Raw genomic sequence first — 24921 nt, 5'->3', positions numbered from 1 at the left:
CGACTCTGGGCAGACTGATGACACGACAGGCCAAGCTTTCAGTCGCACCATGACAGGTCTGAAAGAGGGAGGCACTTTTGGCGCTCTATGCGCCCGGTGGAGGAGCCAAGACTCCCGTCCCAACGTTCGCCTTGCTCTGTACGGATGAGTTGCGACATCTTCAAGGCGAAATAGGGCACATCTCACATCCCACGACGAATGGACCCAACATTAGTTGCACAGCAGACTCGTATTGCACGCCCGGCCGAGTCCTCTTCTGGGCTCCGGGGTCCAGAAGGCTTTGGGACGATCACCATTCAAGACCTTCGAGTGACCAGTGATAGTGGTTGCTTAGGCCTTGGCATACGTTCCGATGCATTAGCACACTCACCGACCACAACACTTTGAGTGTGGTAGACGCCGGGCCTTTGGCCGTCCCGGGACGACTTATCGTTCAGCCTGCTGCCGTCTGACATAGCACACCGTCTTCTCTTGCCTTCTTTCCTTTCCTTTTCCCCTTTCGAACCCCCGCGCTGGAAAATACGTAGCGTTACCGCATCGTGGGCGCACGTTGTTGGCGCTAGCGCTAAGATGTTAACCTCGCCTTCCATTCCATCCCACCTCAAAGCGATGTCGACTAAGATAATCCCAGATAACCAGCGGGACGATCTATCATTATCCGCGGTGGGCTGTCAGGCATCCGCATCCCGCCGCCCACATTTCCTCCACGCCTCGATGTCCTTTTCAGCCCGACGGCGTATTCGCAATGGGGCGATGAGGGGGGGGGAGATGGATTAAGCGCGAGAGAGCCTCTGACTCTCATCCCGTTCTCTCAAGGACCTGGTTCGGCAATCGATTCGCGCTATTGCCGTATCACCTAAGCAGCATCAGCAGCAGCAGATGCAACCGCGCCACACTGCAGCGTCTGTGTTGTTGCGACTTCCTCTGGCGGCCTTGGTGCCATTGGGCATGCTCCCCTCAGCACAAGCATTTTCTGCGACGAGAACATGTTTCCGTGCTGCGACAGCGACTCCGTGAAAGGCCACCACCCCAAGTTTCCAACAAACCCCTTGAGCAAGGAACCATCACAATAGAAGGCTTCGAAAGGCATCGGTGTGATTTAGCAGTTGCATCGGTTGCTTGGTACTGGCACCATCGTCAGGAGATACGAACTGCGGTCTTTCTCCCGCAGCGGCGTTCCAATAGCCTCCACAAGTCGCCATGGTCCATCCCGAGACAGCAACGACGTGCGCTTGTGGCTGACTCCACCCTGCCAAAGTTTCGCGCTGATCCCTGTGTGGCCTTGCGGTGCGGCGTGGACGTCAACGTTCGACCAACACTCTTTCAGTCGAGCACACACACTCCTTTCAACTCCGTTTACCTAGTGCCGTTCGTGCCCATCCCAGCCATCTCTGACGGATGAACCTGGATGCCTAGTTTTCGACTGTGCCGCACTCTTTGGCCGAATTACAAGCTATCCCTGTCGACGTTGACGGAATGACAGACATTCGCACCCCAGGCTTGGGCGTGGTTCATCCCCACTCCTCCGCCATATTGACAATCTCTCCTTCTCCGATCCCGCGTCGTCCACCTACGGATACCAGCTGCATACAGCCCATGACCATGGAAATCCGTCAGCTTAGAAGTCTCTAAGCCCTCTTGACGTCAAAACGTACAGCACAATACGCACATCCTCCCACCGCTGGTCCTCTATTACCCCAGCTTGCCTTGCTCCGGCTCTCGTATCGGAGCCTCATCGGGTCTCTTCCTTCCTGCCCCGCCAAGATCATCAAGGCGCCCCAGGGCTGAACGGTCCAGGGCCTTGAAGCAAGTGCTCTGATGGGAGAGGGGAATCAGACCGTCATCGTCCCGTTCCCTCAAAGTTCTAGGTGCGATTGGGTAAGGCAATCTATCCGCCCCTCCGTGACCAGGCTGTGTATGGTTCTCTAACCGGAGACACCTTAGAGTCTATTCTGGGAGGGGCACAACCCGACCCACGAAGGTCTTGGCTCTGGGTCCCTTCATGAACTCAGACTGAACTGTTCATGGTTCCTCATGCAGGTTTTCTCCTTTGCGTCCCATCTTGTTATAAGTTGATCCATTCTCCCCTTCTTGTTTCCGAACTTTTTGCATCTTTATCCTGCAAGCCACTCACTTCTCTAGCACCCATCACGTCTGAGCTTTACCCCAGACTGTAATTCTCTGAATTCAACACAAACATCCATTTTCACAATGCAGATCACTTCCTCTCTCCTGAGCGCTGCGGCTGTCGCCGTCCTCGCCGGTACCGCAAACGCGACGTACGTCCCATAATTTCCCCTGCCCAACTGTCCAACTTACACATGAGACTGACATCCTCCCAGCCCGGTCACCCGCCGCGCCGCTGCGGGACAGGTCGTCTCCCAGTGCACTCAGCCCGGTCTCGTCGCGCTCACCTTCGACGACGGCCCGTTCCAGTTCACCCCCCAGCTTCTCGACATCCTGAAGCAGAACGACGTCAAGGCGACCTTCTTCGTCAACGCCAACAACTTTGGCAACATCGAGACGGCGCCCAACCCCGACACCATCCGCCGCATGCGCGCCGAGGGCCACCAGGTCGGCTCGCACACCGGCACCCACCCGGACCTCCAGACCATCTCGACCGCCGAGCGCCAGGCCCAGATGGTGCAGGTCGAGGAGGCCACCCGCCGCATCGACGGCTTCGCGCCGCGCTACATGCGCGCGCCCTACCTCTCCTGCCAGGCCGACTGCCAGGCCGACCTCGGCGCCCTCGGCTACGTGATCGTCGACACCAACCTCGACAGCAAGGACTACGAGAACAACACCCCCGAGACCACCCACCTCAGCGCCGAGAAGTTCAACAACGAGCTCAGTGCCGACGTTGGTGCCAACTCGTACATTGTTCTCTCCCACGACGTTCATGAGCAGACCGTCGTTTCGCTCGTGCAGAAGATGATCGACACCCTGAAGGGCAAGGGGTACCGCGCCGTCACGGTCGGCGAGTGCCTTGGCGATGCTCCCGAGAACTGGTACAAGGCCTAGATGAGAGGCGACCTTTTCTTGCTTATGATACCCTTGCGGCTCTCGGGAACACACGAGGTTTTCGGGAGGGGCATAGAAGGGAAAAGTTTGATTCCACGAGCGCATTTTGATTTCTCCTTTTCTTTCTGGCTTGTACATACCCATAGACGTATACCACAGTCACATCAGGTCATGGGTGGGCATGGAGCGGCGCCAGGAAACAACGTAAATATTACCTCTTCGTCAGAGATACCATATATATAGTACAGTAATTAGAGGAGAAGCCACGTACTTTCAGCTATTTCTCGGTCTCAACCCCTTCGTGATTTTCGTGCTCCTTTCTGAGTGAGATTGATAGGTGGCATGTGAACTGGCATCGCACCGCACAACATCGCGGTCAACTCTTGGTAAGTAAGACACAAGTTTTCATCTACGTGAAGTTGGCCAGTGAGGTGATGAAGTGCCCATCCTGGTCTGGACCACGCCGTGCCTGAACTCAAATGGTCCTCGACAGAACTCTAAATATTCTCTTTGTTTTTCTTCAGCACGTCTTCAACGGTGCTCACGGATTACATAAACAGAACCAGACAACACAAAGGCTTGTCCTTATATGTCTCGAACTTTGTTTCTTTTTATTTATTTCATTACTTCATTTTTCTTTTCGGGGTCTTGTGTGACTGCCCTACGAGGACGGGGACTAACGCGCCATGGCACTTGGCTTTTGGGGGAGTGCATATCAATACTTGGCGAAGCATTTCTATCCGCCTACTTGTCTCGCAACGCATGGGCGTTTGCTCCTCCCGCCGACGCAGATCTGCAGGAACCTGGGATCTAAGTTGTGCACGTGTTTGTGCGAGACCTGAGGGTGCCTGGAGCTAGAGCGGTGCTCGGCCTTGAGGACTCCGTGTCTCTTAAGTAATACGTATGGACAGTACCTCTGCAGTCACCTCTTGGGTTGTTACCATTCGGGTTGCTTGGTCCCTTTGGGCTTTCAAAGTTGTACCTTGCTGCATTAGTAACCCTCAGCTCAGCCTTGGGCGCTGGTTTGGGGAAGGGTGTCTAAAATAAGGTGCTGCGCCAAGATTCAGACTTGCTCATTCCTTCTGCAATCCTTTCGGACTTCCTTGCGCGCGCGGACGCGGACTTTATCGGATCGGGCGCGCGGGGCGGAGTAAATGGGCACTAAGGCGGATGTAAGCGCTTGGACGATCGGGGACGGGGCCGAGTGGGGCCGGGGTTTTGCCCGATTGCTGTGGTCTGCTTCGGCGGGCATGTTGGTTTGCTCGTTGGCCCATGAGGGGAGGAATCATCAATTTTCCTGTCGGATTACCTGGGGGTCTCGTCGGCATTGCGTCGATTTGGTGGCGAGGGGATTTTGAGGTCTGCAGGTTGTGTTTTGGCAGGTCTATCATCAGCAATGACTGCGCGAGCATCCTCAGGAATAAAAATACAGAGAATCATCGTGATCGGGATTGGCATGGAAAAATAGGCCTCTTTCAACTCACCGGAATCGGCTTTCAGTCCCTTTGGACGTCGTTTTGTAGCCCAGAAGCCAGGCCGTCAGCTTAGGTTGGTTCGCAGCCCAGGTGCCTGTAGAGACTTTGAAGTCTCGGCGAGACCGCTCCCGGTTTCGATCTACATGTTTACTCATATCATATCTGATGCTTCCTAGTCATTGATTTCTTAGCTCTGTTCGCCTCTCGTGTAGTGGCATCGAAGTATGACAATGCCTGCAACGTCTTACCAAGGTAAACGGACCCGCAGTAGAGGCCAATAGAGAGCTGCCTTGTTGCGACAGCGACGATGAAGGAGCGGCATTTCTTATCTCTATCATTGGAGGCATTGATGGCATTGCGTAACACGGATCGCTTTGGGCCGGACACCAGCGCGTGCGCGATAACATGCCAACCAAGGGCTCCTAAGGGCCCCTGGGCTCACATGGCTCACCCAAGACCGTTGAATGAAATCCGTAAGGTTAGATAACAATCAGGAGACCACAAGTGGCCGTCAAGCTTCAATTCTTCCTGTTATAATAAATGCTGACGACGGTATCCCTGAGGCCAGAACTGAGGAAGGTATCCTCTGCGACCAATTACCACGACGGTATTCCCGAGTGCTCATGCGATCCACCTCAACGTTGGATTTGAAGCAGATAGCATCAACTCAAATGAACATAGGTAGCATGGTTTGCTTTGCTGATGTCGTGGGCAGAGATCTTGTCTGTCGGGGCAGGTGAGGCTGTTACAAAACTTATCGTGTGACTCTTCGGATGTGCCATAGCCACACCTTCCATATGAGAGTCGGAGACATAACCGAACCCTACTCTGAGAAGCATGAGTACTTACTGGATTGTTAAGCCGCTCGGTCGGAAGGCATAGAGCACAATCCCGAGGCAAGAGGTAGAAAGCAAGGGCAAGAGTAAAGGGAAATAAGCCAGGAGAATGAGGAGTTTAATCCGCTTCGGCATCGGGGGCTAAACGGAGAACCTCTAAACAGGGTGACGTATAATTTTACGGGCTTGTAGCAGCCGGTGAAACTCTCTTTCGGCGGAGTGGTGTTTATCTGATGTATCAAGTAAGTTGTATACATGATGCTCAATACCCTGGTTTACCAACAACGTACCTACCTACGTTCCGGGCAGTTCCGACTCACAAGCCGCGACGACATCGATGGATCTGGATAATTTTCGCTAGATAGCACACACACCAGCCCATCAAGATGAGAGAGCCATATCATTTGCAAAATCTGTGTATTCGCTCGCTGTGCTACCGACGGTAACACTCGTTATCAACAACATCGCTCCACGCTTGGGTGAGCAAGGTTCTAGTGGTATCAGGTATTAAATAAACACGAACTGCCTCTTGCCATATAGTATCCCTCTGTCAATCAATCTCGACTGATATCTTCTGCTCCAATGGTCTAGGGCGTTGACCACTAGGCCTCTCGTGCTGTGCCGCGGCCTTCCAACTTCAAGAGGCGCTACTGTTTGATCCTCCGTGGGCTGTCTCTCCTCTTTGACGCGGTCAATGACAAGTCATGTGACGTCTCCATTTGCTGATGACCTTCCCTGACACCCTCCGACGTTCGTCTCTCGTGTCGGCAATGGCCTGTTTGCGGCCAATTCGATGCTGCATAGTACTTGCAGTCGTTGGATTCCTTTCCATATCACAATCGGAACCCAGCCATCATGCCTCTTCTTTCATCTTCAACATGCTTCTTGTGCTGTCGTTGCCCCTTGAGCTGCCAGAACAAGGCTCCTCCTTGAACTCGATTCGACTCTTCGGTGTTTTCGGTGTGCTTGGTGTATCTGGCTCTGACGGGAGGTCGTTGAGGTCGATGTTCCTGAAGTCTCCGACCAAATGGGCTATTGATGCTTCCTCGTAGGACACAACTCGTGCTCGCTCGGGGGGACTGGATATGGTTCTGGAGGCTTGGGACTCGCTGTTAGATCCCTTTGCTGAGCGTCCAGTCCTCGAGAGTTGTGTTACTATCTTGGGGAAGAGGATTCGCCAGACTTGGCGAGTACTCGGTAAACAGGCAACAAAGATGCCCACACATAGTTCAATGTGTGACCAAAGCGAGCTTTGGAAGGAGTCGGCTGTGTTGTGTTAGTGCAATTCTCACATTGTGGGTAACTATGGCTTACCTGTGACGTTGTAGGACGTCGAGAAGATCAATAATGCCTTGACCCTATACGCACTGACTGCTGTGAGGCTGCTTATGGTCAGCACCAAGATCGTTGTGTCCAGGTTAGGTCAACTCACAATACTCCAACGCTGAACATGAGCATCACTCCAAGTTTGCGCATGAGCGGCATCCTCAGATCATAGACCTGGGTTGCCGGAAGAACGAGCATCCAGACGTCCAAGGCAACGTTGAGAGCGCCGTGGCACATTGCAAAGGCGTTCAGGTTGATGCATTGGCCCTTCATCTCCCCAGTCCATCCATCCCAAAAGTAGTGAATAGGTTGGCACGACCCAACAGTGCCTCCAACGAACGCGATGAGGAGGAGCAGGTTGAACATTTGCGTGCACCAGAGGACTCGTCGGAACTTTTCGTCCGGGAAGATGCGTAAATAGAGAAAGAGAATCGATGCCTTGACGAAGGCAAGAGCAGTCAGGTAGAGCATCCCAAAGACATAGAAGAGCTGGGAGGTGTCAGTTCATCATCCTAGAAGTGTTTAGGTGCTTCATCTATGAACTCACCACCAAGAAGTACGTGATTTGCTCGGGAGTAAGGCTCCAAATGTCTCGTCCAGCGCCTGTCTCCTCAGCTAGGAAATGTAAGCAAAGGTGAACAATAGAACGAAGATTTTGGGTTCCTTACCAAGATAGGCTGCGGGTAAGAAGGCTGCTAGAACACCCTAGGTGAACGTCAGCACACGTCATTATCATGTCAGGGAGCATTGTCATACATATGCGACGAGACAGGTCGTGTCGTCCCAGCCCCACGGCGACAGCTTCATGTACTTATTCGTGATCCGTACGATGATGAAGAACGTTGGAAGGCCGAAGAGAAGAGCTCTGAACCACTGCATAACAGTGTCTTGTTGGGCCGGAGGCACGCCACAAGCCGCGAGCGACTGGTTCTGGGCGACTGCAAAACGATTAATATGCTACCTTCATGATACCGTTACGAGGTTGGAGTTCTCACCCAGCATCTCTTTAACTGTGCAGTTTGCCATCACGCAAGTCTGCACATACCCAGCGAGAACCTTGTCGTTACACATGCATGTCTGATTCGTGAGGGCACATGTCGAGTGCCCTGCCCCGATCTCTTGAAGAATGCAGGATATCTAGATCCCGTCAGCAACCGCAAACCCAAATATGCCTATCGTTCATCCTTACCGCGCATGGAGGGATTCCGTTGTATGACAGGTCGGCGGCAGCGACGTAGCTGCTCAGGCCGAGAAAACAGGCCAGCAGGACGAGAAACCGAAAGGCGGCCATGTTGTGTTCGTATCCCCTTCCTCAACCCCCACAATACCAGTCGTCGTCGTTGTCGTCGAGAGCGTTTGTCGATGGAAAACTGTGTCCGCAAGGGTTCGACAAGCAGGAGCCAACGTCAAGGTAAACCTCGGGAAGCAGTCTTGGCCATGGTGCCAACAAGACCTACAGATATTCGAGGAAAGGGAAGAAGGCAAGGACCAGCATTTAGCGGGACAATCTTTCCCCAGAAAGCACGTACTGACGGCTGTCAATTTGCCCAGCTAACTTAGCGGACTAGCCTAGGCCCTGGATTCAAAAGCTGTGCACTGGTTTGTGGCTTTCTTACTTCGGTCCCCCCTCTCTCTTTCTCAAGGACACACAACACTGCATTTCACCGGCCGCTGTAGCCGGGCGGACCGGACACGCGAGCGCTCAATGATCGCCTCCGCGGTATTTGGCCCGGCTTGCCTGAGTTCCTTTGCGTTTGCGGAGGGGGTGTTGGCTAATTTCACACTTTACCCTTTCATGTCGGACCAGTTCCTTCCTCACTGGTCGCTCCCCCTGCCCTCGCGTAGCCGAAGCACGCCGCGGCTGAGACCATGAAGAAGTCTACTAGGTACAGGTGCTTTTGGCAGACGAGATGGGAAGATGGCGTCTGATGTGTGGCCCCATAACAAGCTAGTACTCGAGCTAAAGCAGAAGCTTTGGCACTCGGAGTCCCACATTGGCGTGGCGAACATGGACCTAAAGTGAGACTAGCTGCGGGCTGTGCGCGCCCAACGCAGGGGCATCGTGACGTTTGCGGAATGTTGAGAGTATCTCCTCAAGAGGAATGCCGTTCGCGTGCATCCAGGCGCCTTGGCATGTGAACGGAAGCATTAGACCTGTAGATATCCAGGGTCGGCAATTTCTCAATGGAGCCTTTCTCGAGGTTTGTAGCGATCAGTCATTGGAGTTTGAGAACAATGGAAAGGCCGGCATGGCAAGCTCTTTTGCTGACAAGCACTTCAGATGCCTCCCCATGATCTTCAGAGCTTGATCCAAACAGTGGAAGTTCGCCAGCACGCCTCGTGGTTGCGGGGCGTCACCACGGAATGGCGAGCTAGGAAAAGAATGCAAGAGGGGTCCTGTCTCATTGTTGTTACCAGCTTTCTGGTCCTTGGCCTCCAGCCTCATTGAGACGGGCAAATTGGACCGCGAAGACCCCGAGAAGAAAACGAAGAACCGTTTGCCGGTGAACACTGGAATTCGGACGATGCAAGCCCAATAAGTGCCGTAGACACATGGCTTAGCTTGATGAAGACACCAAAGTAGTATGCTGTTTCGCCGTTTAAGGCTGGTCTTCCGAAAACTCGTTTAAGCGAGCTGTCGATGCGGTTCCAGATTCCTGGGTTCGTGCCATCTCAAGATGATCAGGCGCTGACAAACTTTGAACAAGGTAGGGCAAGCTTTTGAGAAGGCGGCAGCCGTGACTCTCTAATTCTGCGCAGCCACTGATTCATCAAAGAATGCCAATGGCACCGCCTTGCGCTTCTCCACGCATCATAAGTACGCCACTTTGTCTTCGGTTCCTTTATCGCTGGTTGATCTGAGCGTCAACGTCTTCTGCCTCCCGAGAGACACATCGACAATGAGGCGGAGGATCCTGCCCCGATGCTGAATGTTGGCATTTCGCAAAAAAATCATTGACAAAGAAAGTCGATGGTAATCGAGAAGAATATGCCAGTCACAAGTCGATGCTGCGCAATCATTCTCATGCCGGGTCTTGCAAGGTGCATCGAAGGCAGTTTCGATTGTGGCTTGAGGCTGGGGGATACTTCCCTCTCCACTTCGATGCACAGTCTCTTTCAACAGGCGCTGTAGAAACTAAAAGACCACGATACCGCGAGAAAACTACCACGGAGCTGCTTGCCGGGGACGCGCTCCGGTAAGAGTGGGTCACATTCTCGGTGCTGGCGGGGGCTCACGGTGTCGGAGTTCCGAGTCTCTGCTTGCGGCCGGAGCAGTTGTCCTAAAACAGGCAATGAGAAAGTTGGTCTTCAGGCATACGTGATATGTCGTCAGTATGACATTACCGGTCCCAGCAGAAATCAAGACAGTTAGTTATGAGATACTACATTCGAAAAAAAAAAAAGGTCAAGTCAGGCGTTTCAAATAAGCAAAGGGGACGTAAACTAGAACATCAAAAAGCAAAAGAAAATGTTCCCAGGTGGGATTTAACCACTGAATCTCCCCGAGGTGGGCTCGAACCACCAACCTCCAGATTAACAGTCTGACGCGCTAGCCAATTGTGCCATCGGGGATGAGCTCGAATGAGCTGATTGGGATGTTGTTGACGACCCAGCTCGAGTTGGGGCTTAAGAAGGCCACGTGTGATGAAGACCGGCGAGTTTCAAACCCTAGCTGACGCAGTGGCAGGTTTTTGTGAAGCAGTAACAATCGTGATTGGTGGTGCAAAGAAGAATTGACCCACGCTGATGTGTCATTGTGTGGCCCGACCTCAGTCATTGTCTGTGCTGCATGGTGTTAGTTCGTGGGGACCTGGAGGCTTTCACGACTCGGTCAAGCTTCGAACCAAAGCACACCTCTTCTTAGTTGATAAATATTACCAAGCCATCCGTCAGGGAGCAAACATCAACCTGGCAAAGTCGCGGGAAACTCACAATTTCAGGAGAGAAAGGAATTGTTGAGCTGCTCATTCTCATTAGTCGTGTCTCACTTCCCCTGAGCTCGTGCTTATAAGCAGTAAATCTGCCCAAGTGGCGCCTGCTGAGACTGCTCCAGCTGACAGCCAGACTGCGAAAGTGGTGTTGACAGTCCACGAGCACATTTCATGGCTGAAAAGTGGCAGATAACAATGGCCTGTTTCCTCGGATGCAAATCTTTCCTCGCCGTGCGTGACAAAGGCTGGTCGGCACTCAACGCTCAGCCGGTTCAGGCACTAGGAACGGGCGGAAGTGATGGCCCACGGCAAACCGTGGTCCTTGGGCTCCTTCGCGCGGCTTCATCACCTCATCCATTGGACTCATCCGCCGATAGTCTGGAGCTAAGTGTAACACATCACGACGGCAAAGTATGATCCGCGGCTTGGCAGCCAACAACGAGCGCTCCCCGCGCACGGAGATCTGCAACAAGCCTGGCTTTAAGTCAACCATGCACAGCAGCCCTAGGACGTGGATGAAAAGCCCCAAACATGGCTACAGTGTGTGGCGAGGAAAACCATGGTAGTTCAGCTTTTTTATCTTGAAACCGTTTGTTGACATTCAGCCTGGCGATGGGCTGTCGACGGGCAATTATTCCGAAGATTATCGACTCACTGCATTTGATTCCCATTCAGTGTATGGAGATGCTATATACACTTAAGCAATATGAAGACTCGTTTCACGGTCCGCTTGAACATGTCCTCTCCATATCGACACTGCAGTTGGCTTTCTCGCATCTCCCCAAAGGTTCTGGAACATGGACTCCTCGTACTCAAGGTAATCGTTTCCGTGCCATGATTCCCCGGTTTCTGCCGGGCCTCTAACCTTCACCGCACAAAACCTCAACAGCTCCTTGATGCGCCTGGTAAAGGAGTCTCTCCCAATCGTCCTCATCGGTGGAAGCTCGGCGGGTGGCACAGCGCGGTACCAGCTGTCCTTCTCCTGAGACGGCAGACTCAGCAAGAACCCTCCGTTGCGACGATGGCATCCAGTCTTCTCAATCCACTCTAGAATTTCTGGTGCGGAGAACCGCGTCATTCCCAGAATAGTCAGGTTTTTGAGGTTCTCGAAAAGCTCCAGGGCTCTCAAGATCCAAGCAGGCTGTTCTACTCCGCTTTGAACGAAGGAAAGGAATTCAAGATTAGGCTGGCAGCATGCCAGTATTTGAAGCTGTGTATAATACAACGAGAAGGATGTGTGGAGCCTTAAGTCGCGCAGGTCCTTCATGGAGCATACTGCGTCCATGACCAGCTTGCGACATCGGAGATCTCTAGGAGGAGGTCGAGTCGATTCTTCCGCTATAAAGATATGTGTAAGATGATACTGCGTTTTGAGCGCGCGGTAGAAATCGGGATGGTTGCCGGTATGGTACACGTGTAGCCTTTCGAGTTGGAGATGAGGGAGGGCGTCCGCGATGGCAGGGATCAAGTCCGGCAGTCGGAAGAGGTGAAGGCGCTTCAGACTTCTGCAAGACGTGATCCAATTCGCAATATGCCTACGTTTTTCTCTGGCCCACAGCTCATACTTCTCTCGGAGCCGCGAGCTAGGAATAAAGGAGTTGAACTTCAGGGTCAGCGACGTCAGGTTCGTGAGCGGACTTAGCAGAAGCAGATCGGTGGGCGGGATCTCGACTAAGCGGAACTCCAGACACCGTAGTTCTGTCTGCTTAGCGATGGCTCTAAATACGGGGGCATGCACTTCCCCGACTCCGCACTCGAAATAGTGCAGCTGATCTGCATTCAAGTGAGAGAGGAACTCGCCCAGCTGTTGTGAGCCCGCCGTGGAGTCCGCCGTAAAAGGGAATTCCAGATGCTTTAGCCTTGGGAGACTCTTGCTGATTTGTTTCCCGGTTTCAGCGGTCAAGTCCTCGGTCCAAGTCATCGACAAACGCTCCAGCGCGTGACAGGAGAGAATGAAGGAGCCTCTGTCTTTCCAGCGATATATCGAGACTTCTCTCAGCATCGGTTGCCGACCGTTCTCGTTGCTGATTGTGACCAGGTCCTCGAGAAATCGTATTTCGAACTGCTTTATACCATGAGCGTGATAGGGCGGTGTTCTTTTCTCAGTCCATTGTGGGTTCTGATCCGCAAAATGTTCCAAAGACTTCAAATCCATTTCCCAAGCGTAAACTTGCCGAGCGTAATACAAATTGGAGCCGTCGAAACGTCGGACGTATGTGAGATACGGGCGTGAAGTGAGAGGCGGCGTGTTCAGCGGGCTGTCGGTAAACGTCGATGAACGGTAGATAGTTTCCAACATCCCGGTTGAGTAACTGGTTTTGTCTGTCGGGGGAAGAAATGTCAAGCTAGACAACGTGCCCATGGTTCCACGATAAGCCGCGTGTTATGTGATTCAGGTCCGATGCGGACAGACCTACTCATAGAGTCGCCTCAGTGCCAACCAGGCGTTTCCTTTACTTGTGAGGGCACAGTTTGCCAAGGTCCTGTGATACCCAAGGAAAGCAAGTTGGTCAAATAGAGCCTCCCAGATATCGATGTGCACCACCGTCTTTACCGGCGCATTTAAAGTAGGGAAATCGGTCGTTGAAGACATTGCGGCTAGAAGTCTCCCGGGTTTGCTGCAAAACAGCTGGTATATTGGAGTATCCAAATGATGCGATTTTACAGGCGAGATTTGCGACATTTTGGCCATTGCAGACTTGGAATATAAATGAAATTTTGTCTCGTCGTCAGTGATGTGGTGCTGCATCTGTAAGCCTCAGTAGCAGGTGAATTCACGACTTGCTGCAAGTGAATCGAGAACGAATGGGATAAAGAGTGATGTTAGGATCGTGGAGGGTCAAGCAGTACAAGTTTGTGGAGCTGAGATACTCTCCTCTTTGATCTCAGCCGCAAACGACGTCGAAATCAACAGTCGAGTAAAGCAGGTAACGAAAGCACGATTGAACCTACATTTTTTCTGGTCCACACTCGATTCCGAGTTGACGTATAGCTAACAGAATTTGTTTCGTTGTTCCTGCTCCAAGTTTGCTGACCACATAGATCACATTCAGAGAAGGTAGGTAGTTGTCTAAGCCACATTGGTCTACCCTTCTGGAGACCCTAATGTCTCTTTCTGCGAAGATTCTTTTCGCAGAGTCGGAAGGGTGAAAAAGAAAAGTTTTGACAGCGACCCTGATCACCAGAAACCTCTAATCATCCGTGGCCTGTCCACATCTCTCCATAGGAGTTTAAGGCACGCCCCTCTATGGCTTACTGACGGTGCGAAATCTCATCGCTAAGCCTGCGCACGACGGGGAAAGCGTCGTAAGTTGGTACAGTTTCACATTGAAATGTAAATTGACTAATCATGCTTGAATTGATATGCCTCCGAACCACGAACCGGTAGAAGCCAAAATCATCGGTTGGGTATCTTCAAAGCTAAGAACGTCTCCCGCCGAAGTTGCTGGAATGTGCAGAGATATCCAGAAGATCACACGGAAGAAAGACTAGACGACTACAAGCAATCCAGATCAAGAAACCTCCCACCCCTCCAGTTCCCTCTTCCCCCCACCGGCACCCTCGACTCTCTCTCCACCGCCTCCAGCCGCCCAAGCACCTCCCCCATCTCCCCCTGCACCTCTCTCAACCTCTGCAACACCTTTACGCCCTCGCCCGCGCCCTCACTCTTACCCAAAGACGATGAGGCCAACTTCAACTTCCGGCGAATAACCTCCGCCTTGTCCACCTTCTGAAAGGCGTTCACATCGAACCCGATCGCCCTGTACAACGGGCCCGCGAGCTTGCGGCCGTCGTCAACGATACATCCCCGCACGCCGACGTGCCCTCGATCCGCTCGGTCGCGGCCCTGGCGCTCTTGACCAGCGCCGCCAACTTCTGGACGTCGGACTCGATGTCCGCGGCTGCGATGGTAATTGTTTGTTGTTGTGCCGGCTTAGGGGCCGGCGCGGAGCCGAAGTCGTGGCTGAGCTTGCACGCGTGGAACTTACGCGGCGCGGCGACGGTGCCCGAGAGGGCCTTGGTTGCGTAAACTCTGAAGCCGTTCATGTTGGTTTTTTTATTGTAGTTTTTATTGTGATTGTGATTAAAGTTGTTGTAGTAGCCGTTGTAGTAGTTGATATAGTTGTTGTCGCAGTTGTAGTTAGGATAGACTTGCTTGGCAACTCGTGTTGATTAGAAGAAATGGCACTAAGTTTTGCAGGCTTTGCTCACTGATGAAAGGTGTTGTGAAACTTAGAAGAGAAGATATGAAGGTTGGAAATCTCTGCAGCAGCCGTTGCTGAAACCCCCCTTTTATCGTTTTCTGCGAGGATTTGGCAATCAAGGTTCATGGAGCACCTCTCTTGAGCAACGATATTAAGTTTGACCAGGCCGAAGAAAGAATTCTGTACTCGGTGTCTCAGACTGCAAAGAGCAACGGAGGTATTGACTGCGAGACCTGTACGAGGTACTGAAGGACCAACATGAAGAGGTATTCCGAGCCTCTGCTCTGTTAGGCGGTCAAGTCATAGCTAAAATGTGACTGAAGCTGAGACGTGAGCCCAGCGCTGATGAGAGAGTTTTGCCAGAAGTGTAAGAAATGTTTGTGAATATTCAGAATCGCTGTCTCTTAAACCTTCCGGTCCCAAAACCTAACAAAACCTTTCCTCCTCGCTGGGCAGTTATGCCGCTCTCACAGAAAAGCAAGACATGAGTTGTCTGCTCCAAAACCGCCTTTCCTATGATGCTTCCACCCCGTCGTTCGTCTTCTTCGCCTCTGAATATCGTACATGTAGTTTGTCCAAGAAATGCGAGTGTCGGATCCCATTAGGTCTCGCTTGCGCAAACGTGTCGATCGCCTCCTGCACACCTAGTCCGCACCGCTCGACCAGGTAGCATACAATAAAGTAACCCGTGCGGTTAAACCCGTAATGGCAGTGAACACCAATGACCTGATTTTCCCCGTTGACCGCTTCCCATCCTTCCTCCTCGGCTCTCTTCTTCTGCTCTTCCCTCAGCTTGTCCACAAGCGCCACAAAATGCGCAACTTCTCCATCACTGGGCGGAACCTTGGATACCGTGGCGAACTTGTGGTAGCGCACGCCGCCCTTCTCCATGCTTCTAGGGTCGTAGACAGGCTGGTCGTGACTGATGTCAACAACGTCCTTGATAATCTTGCCCCAGTTCTTGACGAACTCGGCAGGGCAGTGTACATCGTCGGCTTCTCGCAACGTCTTCATTGCCCGAAAGACGGCAGGTTTGCCCTTGGGCCCTATCGGGAGCGATACCGGTACGACATTCTTCCACTTGGCTAGGTTCTTCACGTCCCACTTGCCCTCACGCGAGAGGTACTGCAGCTGCCATTTCAGTTCGAAGCGACCGGTGACGTGACAGGCTAGGAAGTCGGAAATGTGATGGGCGAGAACCCGAGCGGTCGAGGGCATGAACAGTAAAGCGTGATTGGCAGGCGCCGGGATGATGATCGACTTGACCACCTTGGTGGGATGTCGAGGCTGAGGCGGAAGGTTTGCAGGAGATGATTCGTCTGGCGTAGAGGGGTCCTCAGTCGTGTCTGCACCTTCATCCAGTCGTCTGTCTCGCTGGAAGTCTTCATCTCGAATGTCGTCGATGCTCTCAAGCACATGATCGGTGACGTTTTGGGAGGTGTTGACTGGCGCAGCAGAGTCGACGACGGTCTCATGGCCATCTTCCGAACCCGTCTCTGGTGACAGCGGTGCCTTGGTTTGAAGATACTCCTCGATCTTGCCGACTTCACCAGGAGGGGTTAGTTTGTCTGCCTCCCCGCCAACAAGGTATACGGGTACGTCAACGCCGGTCCATACGTCCTTTCCGGGCACGCCACCCCTGGCAACGCCATTCTTGAACGTCGGTAAAGACCCCCAAGCCATACGGCGCCATACCGGTGTGCGACTCTGGTTGTTAAACCGGTCTTGCAGCTTGCGCAGCTCGAGGTCTGCTCCCGGTCCGACAAACCGGCTCACGCTGGCACTCTGCGGTCCTCCCCATCGGTCATAGGCCCTCCACAGATCGAAAAGCCAGCCGGGAACCCACAAAAGTTTGCGGAACAGCGCCGTCTTGTCAGCTGGTGGAGGTCCAGAGACGGGGCAAATCGCTACGAGTCCCACGATGTGTGTTCTCAAATCTGTTCGGTGCGTCGTGTTGCGGCTAGCCAGTTGTGCACACATCGTCGTGCCCATGCTATGGCCGATGAGAACCACGTTGCGGTCAGGCTCCTTCTGGCGGTACTCATCGATGATGACTTCCAGCAGCTCGGCCAGTGCTTCCGGACTGTAGGCATCCCATGACGTCTGTGCAAACTTGGAACGCCCACATCCGGGCAGGTCGATGGCCAGACATGATGAGATGTGGACAAGGCTCGTCAGCAGCGGGTGAAATTGCGCCACTGAGCCTCCCAGCCCGTGAATGAAGACGAGCAAGGGGATGGGTGGCTTGGGCAGCTGGTCTGCTTGTTGATGCCGTTTGTAGAATATGCGGATATCAGCATAAGTGTAGCGATCTGTTGTGAATATGCGTATCTCTGAATTCTGTTTTAACAACTCCGGATCCGTGGACTCGGGGTCGTGGGGGTTGGACCACCACCCGCCGCGGGCCTGTTGTTGGTCTCCCATGTTGACCGAGGGTATGTGGGTTGTCGTTCAGACGCGTCTTGACCACCGGCACCGAAAGGGTTGCGAATACAACGGTAAGAAGAGGAAGAATAAGCCTGGTCTGACAAGACAGAAGCCTGAATAAAGCGCGGGTATCTCCAAAATGTAGTGCGCTGCAAGGAAAAAATGGCGATCTTTGTGTGTGTCGTTCCAGGAGGGTATGACAGCCCGACGATCTCTCAACAGTTCGCTACTTTGGGGGAGGGAGGTAAACAAAATGGAGTGAGTGTGGGCGAGATAGACCGAGATAACGATGAGATCTGGTCACACGGAATGTGACTCAAAATCGGGTAGCCGCTGTGAAGTAAGGACCCAGTTCCAGTTTCCTCTTCCGCGGGTATTCCACCGTCGCACCTGCTGTGTGCAACTGGGCGCGAGGCCCAGAGCACTGCAGGGAGGAAAGAGCAAAGGCGGCTTCCTTTTAATCAGACCGCAGGTGAGGTGGGCAAGGTAGCGTCGAGATCTGAGGGGATCGACTGAGACGGAGGCAGGCCAGAACGTGGTCGGGGCAGGCCGTTTCTAAGGTAAGAGATGCGCCACCAGCTGCTCCGTACAAATACCGCTGCGATGGGAAGAAACTGGGGAAAGTAAGAGATAAGATGCTTCTAGGTAGGCAAGAAAAGCGAGCCTCACAGAAGGCACCACTCAGGCGGGCACCGGGCAGCGGGCAGCGAGAGTACTTTCAGTGGGGAGCAAGGCACCAAACTTTTGTCTTTGGGCAATTTATGTCATTGCCCATTCTCAGCCAACAGTTCGTCATGTCTCCTCCACCTGGGCCCGGGGAAACGCTGCCATTGGTTTCCTTGTCTCTGGAATTTTTGGCCAATTGGAGCTTCGCTGCGAATCAGCGCCCGCGCTGGGACCTGGCAAGGCTGATTACGTACGCGATCGAGCGGAAGCTGGGAACTTTGTACATGAGAATTATGTAAATTGTGGTTTTAATATTACACTTTGGTCTATGATATGAGCCATTGCAGAGTCTTTGCGTCTTGTGATCTCTTACCAGTGGTGGCCGGCTTTGTGCAGGAAGGCAGGTGGTGTTACAGCGTTCAGCGAGAACCTTGAGAGCAATCTCGCCTGGAATTTGCATGGCGGGGTAGCAAGGAGCTGTGAGGTTTGTGGACGTGGCCGGCCCCGGGTATCCCACATCATTCAGAAAGCCAGATCTCGATGCTCTATGCAGCCCCCATCTGATGGAGGATCATCGTGAGTATGCCGTCTTGAATGCTTCTTCCCGTCCACGTGCGCACTCTGGCGAGGAGCCTATCCTCAACCCGAGTCAGGGCGGTCCATATGGTCTTCCCATCGTGAGCACGTCACGCAGCGCCCTTGCCCTCGACCCATCCGATGGGAATCAAGGCACCCGCAACTTCATCGACGCCCCTCTCCGTAGCAAGCAGATTGAACTGTGATGCCGCATTTCCCGTGTCAAGCACATCCACGCGGATTCCGAGCGAGCTGAGGTGCTTCTTCGTGGACGGAGCAAGCGGAACGATCTTGGGGCCGACGCCGAGGATGAGAAGATCTGCAAAGAGCCAAGTCAGAATAGTTTATCATAGACATCGTCAGTAGGGGGACGAACCAGGTCGCGGCCAAACCAGCTCCAGCACGCCAAACGCCTCTGGGGGAATCTCGAATTGGCCCTTGGCATTGATCAAGTTCATCGTGCCTTTGGCCTCCCACGGCCGCCACTCGAATGCCTCGCCGCCGATAAGGAGGGCAGCGTTTCCATCCAGAATCTTGAGGCCACTGTTCAGGGAGAAGCCGTCCGACATGCAGACATCGATTGATGTTGACGGAGTCGGCGTGTTGCCCAAGACGTCGAGCTCGCTGAAGTCGGTGCCACCTTCATATTCGTTCGTGCTGTTCTTCTTTGACCTTGGCGGTGCCGTGTGGAATTGACTGCGTAGGCATGCAATTTGCGAAGGAGCTGCTGAGGGTCGTAAAGGCGTCGAGACTCGGGGGAGCGATCGGGGAATCGTGCGCTGGGCGCGCGCGAATGCGCGAAGCACGCGAGTGCTTGCGGAAGAATTCATGAATACGGGCCGGATACTTGTGTCGAATGAGTGAACGAGTGCAGCGGGTAGAGATGAGAAGCTTGCGTCGGGGTGGTTGGAGTTGTTTGACGGAAAAGTTGGGTACAAGCTGGAATTTTTCCCGCAGAGCTACTTCAGTATCTTGAACGTCATGATTACAAGGTTGAGCGACCTACCAAAAAAACCACCAGTCGTGATGGCGGGGAGCCACGTAAAAAAATTATCAGGCCAAAGCACAAGTGTCACACATCATCATATACCGTGGAGTTCAGAGCGCGACGGCGCCAAAAGTTCAATTCGCTGTCATAATTCCGATACTGGGGGGGGGGGGATAAACCACTTTTGTTTTGGGCGCCTCGACTCGATTGAAAACCGCGGGGTCGTCACTCAGAAAGCAACGAAAAATATGAGATCCCACGTTTGAAAACCAAACAAAAAATTTGAAAGGGCTCGATTTCCGTTTTCATTCAGGTATCGAGGCCTAAGAGTGCCCTAACGCACAGCAGCAGACGAACCGTCATCAATCCGCCTGTGGCCGACGATTCTTGTGTATCATGCAGTTCCTTTTGCCCTTATTGAACACCTAAGCAATGAACCAACCCCCTAAAATTTCCCATTCCGGCCAGCTTTGGTTTTTTGACGTGACGCAAGAAAGAATGAGACGTTCATTTCTTCTTCTCGGACTGGCTCTGCTCCTTGAGCACCTTCTTGACGATCTTCTGCTCCTCGATGAGGAAAGCGCGGACGATGCGGTCACGAACGCAGTTGCCGCATCTGGAGCCGCCGTAGGCACGCTGGACGGTCTTCTTGGGCTTGGAGATCTGGGCGTACTCGCGGGGACGGAGGGCGGGGACCTGTAGCGGGACAGTTAGTATTATCCGCGCGTTTGTGTGAAGCCGTGCTGAAGTTCGACATCATGGGAATCCCATCTGAGAGCGCCGCCGACTTCGTTCCTCATGCTCATCCTTGATCCGAGGATGATCGCAAGCCTTTGCTGATGACGGCCACCCCTCGTCCATGTCCTCCCACAAAAGTCCAATGCGCTCCCAGATGATGTTCCCTCGAGTCTCGCTTCGGTCGTGGTGTATGGATCGAACTTACGCCAGGCAGCTTGACGCCGCAGTCACCGCACTTGGGGGCAGTGCCGCGCTTCTTGATGTGAAGGATGCGGAGCTCACCACCGGGGGTCTTGACGATACGAGTCCGGTTGGAGGTGGTGTTGTAGCTGCAAAATTTCCCAAGTCAGTCTCGTCGGTCTTTTCTCGACATGTACAGCGTGCACGCCGATGCGAAAACAGACGCCGTCTCTCGATAAATTCGATCGCGACGTTTCGATTCGGAATGGGAAGAGACTCACCCGTTACGGCGGCGGTAGGTGACACGGGCTCCGGCCATTTTGACTGATTGATGGTGCTGCGGACGTTAGTTGAGCAGAAGTCGTGAATCGCAAGCTGGAGGAAGTTATGATAAAATTGAAAGTTTGTGTGCTCCTGCCAGTTCCACATCAAAAACCCAACCTCATTCTCATTGGTTGCTTAAGCGGAATATGTGGAGCCAACCCCCCATCACGTGCTGGCTGCACTAACAACCTATCCCCAGGTCCACTGCTTCTGATGCCGTCCCGATTGTGAGCGTTAACGGTGGCTCAAGTGCTCTCAGCGACTTTTGACAGTGACTTTTGACTTATACGGGTTTAATCAAGAGACCGTCTTATTTTTTCTGTGTTAGAGTGACTACTTTGCCTGCGGTCGCATATTCTACCTCACCGTCGTCGTCCTTGTCGTCCTCGTCGTCCTCGTCGTCTTTGTCTTTGCTACAGTCGTTATCGTTATCGTCTTCGCTTTCAATGAGAGTAATTAAGTACCAAGGAAAAGCGGTAGCACAGGAAACATACGCGGTCTCTTAATCAACTATCATCCTTTTATGGATTCTAGCACTCATCCGGAAGGAAAACTGAAGGAAAGCAAACGCTGTTTTACGTTGTCAGAGTCTTTATCCAGGACGTCTGATGCCGAGCGCTTCGAAGCAACGCCGCATAAACATAACCCTTTCCCTAGAAATCCCCAACGCCATGTGCAATAATTCAAATCAGGTCATGACGACTCTGGCTCTAATGTTGTCCAGTCCGGGTGTTCAGTTGCGCGCCAGGGCTTGACGCCGTTGGGCTCTTCCCTTCGTCTCTGAGAGGCATGGTTCATGATCTTGGTCATCTCCTCACTCTTTCGAAGATCTTGGAAATCCTGCACCTCCTTTCTGGCCGCCTCCACTGACTTGATGAAACTGGCGAACTTGTCCTTGGCTGGCGGTAAACGTTAGCTGACGAAAGTGGAAAATGCTCATGGCCGTGGATGTGCAGCACATACGAGTTGGTTGATGCGCGGACAAAGGGTCCATCATCCGTGGGATCGTGGTCCGCAAACCTCGCAGCTATGAGAGGGGTCAGTTCGACTGAAGTCGGGCAAGACTGCAGGGAACACCGACCTGGGTGTGCAACAGCTTCAGCTGGTTCAATGACTGCTCTAGGCGTTCTTCATCCCACGCCTCATTGCCAGGCTCGGACTTGATCGCTGGGTTGTTGTTTGCCATGATGATGCGGGTTAAACTGTCGCCCTTGTAGATGGAAACCCTGAAAGGCCGGTTCGGTAATTGTTTCCTCAAGGGGCAGATTGACGTTGACACCGGGACGAATAGATATGTCGAGCGCCGCGGACCGAGGTTGCTTTGAGAGCCTGGTCCAGAGGGTGGATGCAGCGATGAATGTAGGTAAAGATGCAGAGTCGGGCACACTGGCAGTCCGAAAGAGATCCAGGTGTAATGTATGGCGCAAAATTGTTTGCGCGCCGCCTCAAATCCAAAGTGCAAGTGCAAACGTACCACCTTTCATGCAACTGGCCACTTGGGGTCCAAAGCAGGCACTGCGCCGGCAGGCAAGTCAGAGATTTGTTGGTGGTTTAGGTGAGCCAGCTTGGAAGCGTTGGTGTTTCCGATGCGCGGCGCAGTGCGGTGACAGTGAGAGCTCACGACGGGAATTAGCGTAGGGGCCAGAAGCCGCTCCAAGCCAGGGACCGCGGAAAGACGCTGAATGTGGTCACCGGCGACACGTCAATCTGGAAGGTGGTTGGCGCGGGCCACAGATGGCCCCACTTCATGCCCTCTGGTGCAGCGTCAAGGTCGCTGTGCCTAGCATTGAAGGGCGGTACATATTGGGTCACGTGAGCTGCGAGTCCAGCAAGGAGGTAAACAGTCAAAGGAAAAGAGAGAAGCGGTAACAACGGGAGGAAACAAAACAAAAGAGGCCTCAGCTGCAACATCAGTATCGCTCTCGCCCCCATCAACTTCATCAGACCACTGCAGGACACGAAGTGCATCCGAACGAATTGCGCATCTGTCCGGTCGAGGAAAGTGCAGCATCGTCGTACAGAAGCAGCAGGGAACATTGGTACCTAAAAGGTACGCTGCCGCGCCAAGGGGTCCAGGCCTGCAGCTGGGATCCTGGAAGCTGCCACTCGCTAAAAGCTAGCCGGAAGGCGGATTAACTGCGAACCTAGTTCAGACCGTGCGGATTGGAATTCTCTGACTCCAACCTCTCCGTGTTCCTACCTTTCCGTCACGAACCCAGCTACTTGCCAACTGTGGAAAGCTGCATCTGAGCTAAACCAACAAAACCTTGACGCCCGCACTTCGTTTTCACTTCACTTCAGCAGAGCTTCATCATTCCTTTTTCGACGCGTCCTTTTCTCTCCGGACTCGTCGCCAGATACACTTTTCCCCACCTCCCCTTCACATCCGCCAAGCTGGACTCTTCCGCCATCATGTCGAATGCGCCCCCGCCGGCGCTTTTACCTCCGCCCGAGGGTATATTCCGCTCCTTCGAAGATCTTCTGAGCTCTGTCCAGCGCGTCGCCAAAGACCAGGGCTACGGTGTCGTTAAGCTCCGCGCCTCCAACTACCGCGATGGCAAGCCCACCCGCTACGACTTGGTATGCGACCGCGGCGGCGTCAAGTACAGCAGCACTGCAAAGAAGCGCAACCCCTCCACGCGCAAGGTCGACTGTCCCTGGCGCGCCAAGGCCGTCTGCGAAGTTCAACTCGGCAACCAGTGGCGTTTCGCCGTTCAGGAGGGTAGCCACAACCATGAGCCTCGCGTCGCGACCGCTCCTCCCGGCCAGGAAAACACGCCGCTGGCCCAGTCCATGCGGTCCTTTACCAACAAGATCGACCGCATGAGCCACGACATGGCCCAGGGCTTCATGCGGATAGAGCAAGCCCTCGACCAGATGAACAAGCGTTTGGAGAACCTCGAGAACCGCGCCGGAGGATACGAGCCCCGCTTCCAGAACATGGAGTCGCGACTACAAGGTGTGGAGGCCCGTGGCAGCATGGAGCTCCCTATGGATGATGTCGATGCCCGACTTCTGTCAACCTCGGTTATGTAGGAAAACGGCCAAGTCGACATGTCGGGCATGGGAGCTCTGTCGGGCGCGAATGCGCACGGCGGATACGCGACGGACAACCACGCTGGTTTGTCATAGAGCACTCCCATGTTAGTCGACCCGAGGCCATTTACATCGATATCCACGCGTCACACGGAACCAAGACAAGGAAGAAAATGAGTAGACGATTCAGGGTCACATTTCTCTCGAGGATGAGACTTCAGGCAGGGAGCCAGACCCGGGGCTGGATGGGCAGGCATGTCATGTTATCAGGGCGTTGAAGGGAGGCTTGGGCGTTTGGGACTCATTATCATCTGTGTTTTTTCACCTCTTTCCAGCCACAGGACGATATCAGTCCCGGTTTGCTCTGGATTGATGCGTTTCGAGGTCATGTTATTATACGAAAATTTCTTGCGCAAGGCGGGGGCCGGCTTTTTGCGATTTGGCAAAACGAGAGCAGCAGCAGACAATGGGGTTCATTGTAGCAAGAGAGCAGAGGCGTATCATCGGTAGAGCGCGACTGCAATACCAGCCAGTACATGTCCACAGTTCTTTCCCATTGCTTGGTGAATGCGTTGACTCGCGGAAGGTGAGGTGACATTCGAGGCAGCTGAGCCGGGTGCCGAAGCATGACGTAACAGGAGACAGCTTAAACATTGCGATTGCCCTTTCTTTGCGGACCTGGCCGTTGCAACTCTCACCTCAACCGGTCGAACGTCGCTATTCCGCCCAGGATCCAGAGGCATTATCTCGTCATCTGCTCCCAACAACGACCGTGAGACATACGTCCGTCCTGGCTTACACGGATTGCATATCGGAGACCAGTCCGCGGCACAGTATCAACTGACACCCCGGATTCCAACTTCGCACGTCCGCAAGGCGCACACTGTGAAGGAGTTGGCCAGCTTCCCACACACCCGAACAAACCCCTCCATAACAAGCTCCGGTTGGTTTCCTTCTTGGTAAGGTAGCAAACAATGTTCCCAATAGAGACAATGCACGCCGGGTAGAGGAACGCCACGCGCGAGATTAGCAGGCAGGTAGCCTGACCTGATCGCTCGGAAGCCCCTCCGCCCCCGCGCCCTCTCCGGTTTTCTTTTCGGTGCCCTTTCAACGGGTTTATTTCACGACTGGCCACCCCAACTTGCGAAACCCATCCCAGCATCCCAACGGACCCCGGTCCTGCATACTATG

At 53.4% G+C, this 24921-nt stretch overlaps 7 protein-coding genes across 7 annotated transcripts; 2 read left to right on the top strand and 5 right to left on the bottom strand.

Moving 5' to 3' along the window:
• Nucleotides 1-2211: 2211 nt before the first annotated feature.
• GCG54_00012218 (Chitin deacetylase) lies at nt 2212-3021 on the top strand (the record flags this gene model as incomplete). The annotated part of the gene is made up of 2 exons (XM_045412102.1): nt 2212-2279; nt 2343-3021. 2 exons carry the CDS (start codon nt 2212-2214, stop codon nt 3019-3021), a joined length of 747 nt encoding a protein of 248 aa, XP_045263886.1.
• Nucleotides 3022-6185: 3164 nt separating this feature from the next.
• Nucleotides 6186-7949, bottom strand: GCG54_00012217 (uncharacterized protein; the record flags this gene model as incomplete). Its single annotated transcript, XM_045412101.1, has 8 exons — nt 6186-6598; nt 6647-6714; nt 6765-7147; nt 7206-7273; nt 7327-7363; nt 7415-7596; nt 7654-7795; nt 7848-7949. 8 exons carry the CDS (start codon nt 7947-7949, stop codon nt 6186-6188), a joined length of 1395 nt encoding a protein of 464 aa, XP_045263885.1.
• Nucleotides 7950-11287: 3338 nt separating this feature from the next.
• GCG54_00012216 (uncharacterized protein) lies at nt 11288-12952 on the bottom strand (the record flags this gene model as incomplete). Its single annotated transcript, XM_045412100.1, has 1 exon — nt 11288-12952. One exon carries the CDS (start codon nt 12950-12952, stop codon nt 11288-11290), a length of 1665 nt encoding a protein of 554 aa, XP_045263884.1.
• A 1134-nt stretch (nt 12953-14086) lies between these two features.
• On the bottom strand, nt 14087-17219 carry GCG54_00012215 (mRNA-capping enzyme; the record flags this gene model as incomplete). The annotated part of the gene is given in 3 exon segments (XM_045412099.1): nt 14087-14437; nt 14452-14607; nt 15324-17219. 3 exon segments carry the CDS (start codon nt 17217-17219, stop codon nt 14087-14089), a joined length of 2403 nt encoding a protein of 800 aa, XP_045263883.1.
• A 1355-nt stretch (nt 17220-18574) lies between these two features.
• On the bottom strand, nt 18575-19294 carry GCG54_00012214 (uncharacterized protein; the record flags this gene model as incomplete). The annotated part of the gene is made up of 2 exons (XM_045412098.1): nt 18575-18783; nt 18841-19294. The coding sequence occupies 2 exons, from the start codon at nt 19292-19294 to the stop codon at nt 18575-18577; spliced, it is 663 nt and encodes a 220-aa protein (XP_045263882.1).
• Nucleotides 19295-19959: 665 nt separating this feature from the next.
• GCG54_00012213 (60S ribosomal protein L34-A) lies at nt 19960-21880 on the bottom strand (the record flags this gene model as incomplete). Its single annotated transcript, XM_045412097.1, has 5 exons — nt 19960-20148; nt 20396-20519; nt 21395-21593; nt 21658-21721; nt 21776-21880. The coding sequence occupies 5 exons, from the start codon at nt 21878-21880 to the stop codon at nt 19960-19962; spliced, it is 681 nt and encodes a 226-aa protein (XP_045263881.1).
• A 1226-nt stretch (nt 21881-23106) lies between these two features.
• GCG54_00012212 (uncharacterized protein) lies at nt 23107-23730 on the top strand (the record flags this gene model as incomplete). Its single annotated transcript, XM_045412096.1, has 1 exon — nt 23107-23730. One exon carries the CDS (start codon nt 23107-23109, stop codon nt 23728-23730), a length of 624 nt encoding a protein of 207 aa, XP_045263880.1.
• Between the last annotated feature and the right edge of the window lie 1191 nt (nt 23731-24921).

Source organism: Colletotrichum gloeosporioides, assembly GCF_011800055.1.
Source record: "Colletotrichum gloeosporioides strain Lc1 chromosome Unknown consensus_49, whole genome shotgun sequence".
NCBI classification, from domain to species: domain Eukaryota; kingdom Fungi; phylum Ascomycota; class Sordariomycetes; order Glomerellales; family Glomerellaceae; genus Colletotrichum; species Colletotrichum gloeosporioides.
The sequence above is the reverse complement of the archived record's forward strand: the minus strand, read 5'-3'. Positions and strand labels throughout refer to the sequence as shown.